The 10,524-nt window shown below is 42.7% G+C and overlaps 1 protein-coding gene across 1 annotated transcript in view; it reads right to left on the bottom strand.

Moving 5' to 3' along the window:
- Positions 1-4,074: 4,074 nt before the first annotated feature.
- The window catches only part of LOC124616321, a 44,934-nt gene continuing 38,484 nt past the window's right edge, over positions 4,075-10,524 (bottom strand). The window contains exon 2 of the mRNA XM_047144627.1: positions 4,075-4,380. Within this exon, the coding sequence (XP_047000583.1) occupies positions 4,075-4,380 (306 nt within the window). The remainder of the gene's footprint in view (positions 4,381-10,524) is intronic.

Below are 10,524 nucleotides of genomic sequence, written 5' to 3'. Positions count from 1 at the left end.
AAGCATGTAAGTGAACACAACTATTTCGCATCATATGTAAATAAATGGAAGCAGTTTAGGGTGTTCTGTTAATGAATCAAAATATTCTTCTGCATAGTGGGAGCATACGGCGTTCTGTTGATCAAAATATCTATGTAACTAAAAATGTTATCCATCTGAAGATGGGCATGTTAGCCCGAAACCGGCTATGGCATAAAATAAAACATTGATAAATTTTTGTAGCTGTTTGCGTCAGTCACTAAATATTTGACAATGTTTGGTCGGTTCGCAGTTTTCCTTTCTCACAGTGTTCACCAAGAGAGCTTTTAAATTTAACTGATGGCAAATCTAAAGTTGAATGACAGAATTAAAACCGCTACATTAAAAGTTATCGGCACAACCAAAATTCACGCATACACGGTGTCCTAGGAGCAATGGTCTGTTGGCTCTGAGCACTATGGGACTCAACTGCTGAGGTCATTAGTCCCCTAGAACGTAGAACTAGTTAAACCTAACTAACCTAAGGACATCACAAACATCCATTCCCGAGGCAGGATTCGAACCTGCGACCGTAGCGGTCTTGCGGTTCCAGACTGCAGCAATGGTCTGTATTTAGGAACATGATGGAACAGTCATTCGAAGCAAAAGCGGCGAAGATGAGTAAGTGCTTTTAGCTCTTACGGTATGCAACACCGAGTCCATGTTTACGAGAATTTTTTTCTTATTTTGGCCCTAACTATCGCCACTTAAAACACGGAAAGCAAAGATTTTTCAGTAGGCAGATTTGTTTCACGGTATCAAATATGAAGAAATGTTCATAGTTTTAAGGTATGTATTTTACAGCCCACATTTACTAGACATTTTTGTTTCGAATAACCGTTACTATCATATCCCTGAATATTGACCAGTCCTCCTCCGACAAACTTTATAAAACAAGGTATCGCTTGAACAAGTCCAATTATGAATGAAATGTGATTTCTTTACAGTCTAGACGACATTCAAAGTGATTACACCCGTAAATGACGCAAGCTCGCTTTTTTTCATTTAATCAAAACACTCACCAGAAGCTAATGTTTGGAGCAGTTAATATGACGGACGTCGGATTCAAGTTTGTGACGTCATCACAGCTTCCCTTATTATACCTACTAGATCTTACCGCAGCTGCCTATTAAACAGATATTCTGATTGTCGTACATCGTAACGTTATTCTGACATATTATGTATAGCATATTATAACTTTTCGATTCCGCGATTGTAGGAATCACGTGGTTTTGAGGAGAAGAACTCTTAGAGCCACTGCTGGAAAGCGTTTTCATTCGGAAAGGAAGTTCGTTGAAGGCTGATAGGGAGTGGAAAAATTGAAAATCTGAGGGTGCAGGATCAGGTGAATAAAGTGAGTGCGGAATGATTTCCCAAACCGACTCCTGTCTATGAGAATGCAGGCTGGCGCTATCATGGAGTAGCACCACTTCAAGCAAGTCTTCCTGGTCGTTGCCCTTGGATTGAGTATGCAAGATATCTCAGCTGTTGACAATAAATCCTAGTAGTGATGGTGACAACTTGGGGAAGTGATTCGTAGCACACCACATCGTCGCTGATCCACCAGATGCATAACATTACGTTTTGCGAAAGTGCGCACGTGTTTGTATTCAGAGTTGTTGCTTTGTTTGGGCCCAACCATTCCTTTTGTTTCCTTATTTTAGTATAAAGACACCATTTCTCCTCACCAGTAACGATACAGGACAGGAACGGACAACTCGTTCACGAGCCAATAGATGACGAGCAAGCAGACATGCATATATGGCTACCCGCTGATTTTTGTGATTTTAGTTTAGAGCATGCGGTACCCATACACCCGATTTTTTAACATTTCCCATTGCATGCAAATGAGACACAATGGTGGAATGATCCCAGTTTATCACATTTGTCAGCTCGCAAGAACACTGGTGTGGAACATATTGTATTAATGTTTTAAAAGATCATCAAACTCTGAAAGACTTCCTGAATGTGGAGGGTCAGTAATGTCAAAACGATTCTCCTTGAGACGAGAAAACCGTTTTCTTGCCGCGCTCAGTCCAAGACATTATCCCCATCAATGGTGCAGATGTTTCTGTCTGTCACCGCTGCTGTCATCCCTCTACTGAAATCAAACAGAAGGATATGTCGGAAATGTTCCCATTTATCCACTTGGCACTCCATTTTCTAACGTCCACACCTCCATTGACAAAATGACAATATGTAACTCAAATAGCAAGTGTGAACTACAAATAGAAAAAAAACAATCGATAATTAAACCCACAGCAATCTGAATACTAACATGCAAAACAAAAACGCTACGAACCTATGCACGAACCTAATGTGCAGATGATACACATTTACTAGCCACAATATTAAGACTACTGCCCAGAATGAGACTGAATGGCGCTTGTAAGAATATGAAACTGTAAGAAAATTATACAAGCGTAGCACAAGCGAACGGGGAGTCATTCTATCGACAATACGGGCAGCAAACTGGTAAAGCTACTGAAATGGTTCAAATGGCTCTAAGCACAATGGGACTTAACATCTGAAGTCATCAATCCCCTAGACTTACGAGAAGATCTTCTGGGAGGAGCATCGCGTTATGAGCTCCAACTTCGCCTGCTTATAGTGTGGGTAGGCACTCTAAAATTGTAGGTGCCAATGCGGCCTTCTTTTTGAAATTTTGCCTTTTAAAGTTTCGGTAGCTCTCTATATACAGAAAAGTTTCACTATTGTGGCAAATGAGAGAGTAGCCGAGTGACAAGGGAGCGAGAATCCCGTCCAGGTGACCCTGATTCGAGACCCGTCTATGCTACTTTTGTTTCCTTTTTTTAAAAATGCCTTTTTTAATTTATAATTAATCATCAGAATTCCGCAAGGAATTGATTAAAACGAGTTACAAGCCTCTACAAATGAAAATTACACATTGAATGTCAAATTTTGTCGAAATTTGTTAACTCCTGCCGCTCTCCATTGTTAGGTGGAGTCCACAAAAGACCTCGTTGGTCTTCCACCAAATGTTCAATATTGTCAAAATTGCACTGAGTGACAACTCGTGAACAACTTGCACTTTTTGCTCCATTCTACAGGATGATCGACTGCACACTTCAAAGCCAAGCTTTCAACTGACGAGAAACGTTTATTCGGCAGTTATAACCGTCGCTACTCACGTACACAGACAGCAGAGTACCTTTATTCGTGGAACGTTAGGTACAAATAGGGGAACGCCAACGGTCACAAACCATAAACAGGATGTAGGCGCGACGACGCGTCAACGATCTGACAGGTATAAGATTTTCTAGGATCCTGTCCCAACATTTGTATGACGGGTTTATGACTATTTTCGAAGAAATATTTTAACAACTTCTCTCAATTTTCAGGTAAATAGGAAAATTTATGTATGCCAACGTTTTGATTACGGTTCATTTCCTGTTAAAATAAAAATACACGCAGAAGATTGAAACAAAATGTGACATTCAATTTGTAATTTTGATGTATTGAGGCTTGTAATTCTTTTTAATCAATGCCTTGTAAAATTTTCACGAGTAATAATAAATTAAAACAAGCACTTGAAAAAACAGAAAGAAAACAAAAGTAGCATAGACGGGTCTCGAACCAGGGACGCCATGACGGGGGTCTCGCTCGCTTGTCACTGGGCTACTCGCTCACTTGCCAAAATAGTGAAACTTTTCTGTATATAACGAGCTGCCGAAACTTTAACAGGCAATATTTCAAAAATTAGGCTGGATTGGCACCTACAGTTTTAGGGTGTGATAGTTGCCTACCCACACTATAAGCAGGCGAAGGTGGAGCTCATAACTTGATGCACCTCCCAGATGGTCCCCTCGTTAGAACTACTTAAACCTAACTAACCTAAGCACATCACACACATCCATGCCCGAGGCAGGATTCGAACCTGCGATCGTAGCAGCAGCGCGGTTCCAGACTGAAGTGCCTAGAACCGCTCGGTCACAGCTGCCGGCTAAAGCTACTGACATAGTCAGACAAAGGGCAGTTTGCTGTGGACCGGTGTCTGGGAACGTCGTAATGCAGTTGGTGAGCATTCCATACCCTTCAGACAGTCCTTGGAAAAGCCACGTGTCGGTAGTTAGGTGGGTTGCGAAAAAAGCGACCCTGTGGCGGCGAAGAGGCGACCTGTGAATTTCGGCCTTCGAGCAACTTCTCTAACTGCCGACAACGGCCCGGGGACAGAGAATAAATTCCGTCTGCCAGCCTCACCGCACCAGTATGAGGAAAGGCCCCGTTGCCCCTGGCTAGCAGCCGCGTCCACAGCATATTCACCTCGTCACGTTCTTTCGGGCCGTACATCGAGGGCCACACGCGCTCCCGCACACTCACGGACGGCGAGAGCCGCACCGGCTACACGTTAACATATTTAGCCTCCTCAAAGCAGCCTGTGCAGCTACCACGCACGTTTGTAATCCAGAAAAGCTGAAGCTAGCGCTCCCAATTGTGAGAGAGTGCCAAACTCGTTCACGTGGTCGGTATCTTAGTTCAAACTCTGTCGAAAGTAATAAGGTAAGGGTTTTTTGCTAAGTAACAATGCACATTTCAACGCACGGATTCATTGTCGCGAGTCTCAGGTTACCAACACAGTAACTTCACGGAGAAGACAAGTGATGAAATGCGTATCTGTGAATGTATGGTGTTTCGTTGGAGATTAACGTTTCTCAGGTGTTTCTCCGTTGTAGCTGCTACGTCCGGTGGTTTTAATAAGCTGGTTACAGCATTGACATAACAACATGTAACTCTTCATGCAGTTTATAATATATAAAAGTTACAATTTTCCGCGAAATCCTTGTGTTAAACGTATACGAAGGTACATGTAACGTCATCTTTGCACTCTAATCCTGGGAACCTTTGAAAACTAGGTTGTGATCGCCAGGAGGCAGTAAAACTTTCACCTTGTTTCTTTGACATCATAATGGTGTTCTCTCAGCAGCGATTGAAACCGGTATAATATACTCCGAAATGTCAAAGAACATGTTCTTTCGAAAGCATCAATTATGTGTAATTTCGAGAGACCGAATAGTAACAGTTTTACACGAATTGGTTAGTAATTGATGAATAAGTTTGGAAAGGTGTTCAGACTCCCCATAAACTCTTCACATTCTTCATACCTTCACAGTAATCATTGAACTATACAGTATGTGGCAGGACACTGTTTCATATGGTTGTAATCTGGTAGTCAGGGAGAGGCAGGCTAAGGCAACGATTGTGGATGGGGCCATAATCAGCTACCGTTGGCTACAGTAAACACACACACTTTATTTAAAGAAATAACTTTCAACAATCATTTTAAAAGATTTTACACTGACGGCTGAAGGCCTTATTAAGAAAGATTTCAAACGTTTTTTTAATTGTCTGCCGGCCACAAGCAACTTCAGAATACTCAGCAGCGGAAGGCCTGAATTACAAGTGAGGAAGGGAATTACACATTATAACATTAGGGTAAATTTTAAACAATTATAACAACTTGACCAAGTAAAACGGAGTGATCCACACACAGTGCTCCCTGGATCGACCTGAGGAAGGCGACTACAGCTGTGTAAGTGGTGAGACAGGCAGCCGAGAGTAATGTTCACCTAATGAGGGCAAGTCAAACTCGATACGATTTAAACGCCGATCAACCTTCTTAGCAAATCCACCTAACGCTAGATAACCAGTACAACGATGGAATAATTCAGGCGAGAGTGAAGCAACAGACAGCAGGGACAGCACTTCATCTCCAGAATCTGGTGTTTAAAACACCAAAAGGCAAAAGGAACCACTACAACCCAGGTAGACAAGGAAAACAATTATCCATACCCCAATCGAGGAAGCTGTCAAATTACATGCCATACCCGACAGCATCATCAGAATGAGGAAAAGTACACTGCCGCAAAATAGACTAACCTCCAAGGCAGGTTACTGGGGCGTTAGCGGCCACTAGGCAGTAAGATACCACTGGTTGCACTTCAGCAGTAATAACACTAACTAACATCAAGCAGTAGAAGGCGGCTAATAGCATCCGCCAACCTGACAGACTCCGCTTGTTGCGGTTGGCCTTGTAACAACAACGACGCTGTACTATTGTACATATAAGTAAATTTTTTTTCCATCTGATTTTTCGATAAACTAGTGTAATTACTTGACGGATCATTGTTATTACAGAGTGGGTGTACGTCTGATTTGCTACCATTCAGGTACACGCGGTCGATATCTATAAGAAAATCCTTTCTCATAAGGTGAAACCCGCTCACTTGCCATAGTACAGGCTTTCTACATCTACATCCATACTCCGCAAGCGACCTGACGCTGTGTGGCGGAGGGTACCGTGAGTACCTCTATCGGTTCTCCCTTCTATTCCAGTCTCGTATTCTTTGTGGAAAGAAGGATTGTCTGTATGCTTCTGTGTGGACTCTAATCTCTCTGATTTTATTCTCATGATCTCTTCGCGAGATATACGTAGGAAGGAGCAATATACTGCTGGACTCTTCGGTGAAGGTATTTTAAGTGGCTTTAACGAGTATTGTGTGCCCCACGCGCACGTTGCAAGTGGCTCCCGGTGACAGGACATCCAGTTGTTGTCGGTCAAAAATTAACGTGAATACCGAACAGTGGATGTTCAGTGGCACGAATTGCAATATTATTCAGTAAACTAAATAGCATTTAACGTCAAGTACGGTAGTTGGGGTGTAATTCGCGTTCGGTATGGACAAGAACGTAAACACAGTAGATGCGCCGAGCGTAATGGAAGATGCGGCTGGTAATGACAGGAGTTCACGCGGTCAGATAACAGATGGCGTTAGCGGTAGACAATTGGTGTACATACAATACCACGAACACGTTAACGAACAGATTGAAATGTCGAGATCGCCTCGAACACAGCAAGGAATAAAACAGGAAGTAGAGGGTGACTTTGTAGATGATAGTGGGTATGTAAACGATTCCACTGACATGTTTGATTCACCACAGATAAAGAAAGAACCGAAAGAAAATTTTGAAGTAGGATCGGAACGCACCGATTCCGTAGAACAAATTTTAAGCATGAACGACTTATTTGAACAATTAACCAAACAAATTGCAGGACAGAATGATCAGCTTCAAAGACAAGTCAGTAATCAGGTTAGTCAGCTTAAAACAAATGTTGACGAGCAGCTTAAAACACATAGTAATCAGCTCAGAACACAGAATGATCATCTTAAAACACACGTTGACGAGCAGATTAAAACAAAAGTTGGTCAGATTAACGCACAGGTCGAAGAACGAGGAATTAAAATTAGTAAACAAATAGAACAGGTAGAACAAAAAGTGGGTAATTTAAGTTCTGCAGTAAATACTATGAAGTTTGAAATCGACACAATTAATAAAAATATGAATACTATGCAGGAAAAAATTGACGACATTAACAGTAGGTTTGATGTTGAAATTCTCAACATCCAAGAGAAAGTGGAGCCTCTAGTTGAAACAAAAGTAGACGAAAAAGTTTTCGGTCTTAAAACTGAAATCGTAAACGAATGCCAACATGGAATCTCACAGTTGAAAAAGGCAGTTTCAGATACTGAAAGAAATTTAGGCGAAAAAGTTACTGGATGTGTACAAAAGTGTGAACAAAATGCATCGAAAATTCAAGGCAAAATTTTCGATCTCGAGAGTAAAATCAAAGATAGGCCTGGTGTTGTCTGTAATGGCACGCCACTTGCGAAGCTGTTGGAAGGTGAGGAGCGCTTTGATCCCACCAAAAAACATAACGGATGGCATCCGTTGGATTTCATCAAAAATTGCGAGAGAATGTTTCCTAAACACTTATCTGGTCAGGAGAAAATAAACGCAGTAATTAGCGACTTAGCAGGTGACGCTAAGCGCTGGGGAATTAACTTGAATACCGAACTAATGACGTTCGAAGAGTTTAAACAAAAGTTTACGGAAGAATACTGGTCCGAACAAAAACAGGATCATTTGTGGTGCGAATTTATCATGGCCGAACTTCGTGATAACAGGGGCAGGAATTCTTTGAAAGATTTCTGCGAATATTGGTACCGAAAGTTGACACATTTATGTTATATCCTAGCCAGTAATGCCACCCGAGCCCGCTGCCAAAAGGTTGGCAGCATCAAAGTCCGGACGCCGTCCGCATAAGCAGCGCCAGCGAGACAGGAAATCGCCGGAAGTCTGCGCGCGCCACCGCTGGCTTCTGGGTTCTTAAGCGCTGGAGTCGCGAGCGCTAGGACAGTTCTGTATTCGCCGCTCAGTTGTATACTCGCCACCGAATTGTGTACTTGCTAGTCAGTTGTGTGTTCATCGCAGCAGAGTTGTTGTTTGTCGTCAGCCGACGTTGACCTAGCCGCTCCGACTCGAACTAGACAGATTTCTGTAGACACGGAGTTCACTACTGTGTTTCTGTATCTTCGTTAATAAAGATAAGTACCGACTTTTATTTAATCAGAGTGTTTGGGTTTTCATCTTTCTGTTCACTGTTCCAGCGGACCGGTCGGCCCGCTATTAAAAGTGTGGCGGTGACTTCGTAAGCCGTTTCTACAGCGAATTGTTTGTCGCTACGAACGCCGCCACAAAAATTTAAGAGGGAGAAGATCCGATTCTGAAATCGTATGGGAGCTATATAAAAAGCTTCCAGTAGATTCGAAGAGATATGTGGGAAGCAATCATCGCAGTTTCCAGGCGTTTCTCGAAGGGGTCGAAGACGAAGACCACTGGCGAGAAGATCGTGCCAATTATCAGAATTTTAGTAACAGGAATAATCGCAATTATGACGAGAGGAATGACGGTGATGGTTTTCGCGTCAACATGATACAGAGAGGTAGAGGTAGAGGAAGAGGAAGAGGGGGTTGTCCAGGTCGCGGTAGAGGTTACACCGCGCAAAATAATAACGACGCAGGAAACTGATTTCGGCGAACGTTGCGGGCCAAACGGAAGCGGACAGAACATTCCGGCCCCGATTTAAGAAACATTACCGGACTGACAGTGTAGTTATGAGACAGCTTTTAGACAGGCGTAGAACGACGCAGCGTGTTGTTGCGAAACAATCGTGAGGTGCGTGCGCAGATGATTCATCTTTGCCGCGCAGTGCGATACATGTTAACAGGCGAGTGGAGCGTCAGAGGGCAACGGCCCAGCCTAGCAGAGCAGCTGTTCAGAGAGAGGCCGCTAGCAAGGCGGCAGAATTAGGTACAAACATTGCCGTAAGAGCTGGCGAATACATTACCAGTGGTAATTCCGTGGCGAAGGAAATAGTGGATGGAACAGTGAATAACAGAGAGGTGCGGTTAGCAGTGTTAGCAATGAAGTAAATGGCGAGAATGAATAAGCAGAAGTAACTGATTGGCGTGTGCAGATCGACGATATGTACAAGGGCCTCAAGCAATGTGAGTGGGAGGATTTTAAGAAGGAATATGAGGCAAGGCGGTTAATTAGTGAAAAAGGAAATAGTAGGGACGTCGATAAGGTGACGTGGCCCGAATTTGAAGAGGAGAGAGTAAATAGCGCCGTGCAAAGTACGCGTGCTGCCGATAGGACGATGGCTAAAGATATGAAGGAATTGGAGGATGAAATCCTAAGCATTGACGAGGAAGTAACTTCTGTTAACGATCCGCCAACAGTACAAGCTGTTACCGAAAGGCACCGTGCGGAAGGGGCAGGTAATTACCTACGAGTAACTGAAGTTCACGAGGATTACACTAAATATGAAGTAACAGTGGATGTGAGTAAAGCTGATAATGAGGTCATCTTGCCAAAAGAGGATATTGAGTTAAAATCAAAGCCTGACGAAAATGCAGAGGAAGAACTTAGTGCCTGTCTCAGAAAAGCTTTTATGTTAGAACCTGAAAGCGATCCAGAATGGTCGGATTCTGACGATAGTTCAGATGACGAGTATTTCGGTACTGGTGAAAATAATGGGAATACAGCTAATTGCGGTATTGTACCTACTGATGATGAAGTTTCAAAACAAAACCCAGATGTTGAGACTGAACACAGAAAAAAGGAGCCACCGGACGACTCAGCGTTATTGTTACAAAGAGTTCAAGTAATTAATGACTTTGAACTCCCGGAACCAAAGAAACCGCCAGATTTAGGTGATGTGCAGGTCAAAAGCATATCTTGGGACGATGTTATCGTCGACCCAGATTTGCTTAGGGAAGAACGCAACAATGAAAGGCATTTGACGGTTAAACAAACTGTAACACCAATTGAAATTTATAATGTGAAATTGCAAGTACTTCTTGATACTGGATCTCAGATAAGTGCGATCTCCCGATCGTTCTTCGAACACATCTGAGATAAGCCTGGACTAGTAATTATGTCAGTAACTGGTGTACAAATTGTTGGTGCTACTGGCAAGACTAGCAAACCAGTAAAGAATCCGATATTGGTTGAATTTAGTATAAAAGGACAAAGGTTTGAACACGATTTTTTGGTTGTGCCAGACCTGAGTACTGAAATGATTCTGGTTATAGATTGGCTAGACAAAGAAAAAGTTATTATTGATTGTAGCCAGGAAGTCGT

Source organism: Schistocerca americana, chromosome 5 (assembly GCF_021461395.2).
Source record: "Schistocerca americana isolate TAMUIC-IGC-003095 chromosome 5, iqSchAmer2.1, whole genome shotgun sequence".
Classification (NCBI taxonomy): Eukaryota; Metazoa; Arthropoda; class Insecta; order Orthoptera; family Acrididae; genus Schistocerca; species Schistocerca americana.
The sequence above is the reverse complement of the archived record's forward strand: the minus strand, read 5'-3'. Positions and strand labels throughout refer to the sequence as shown.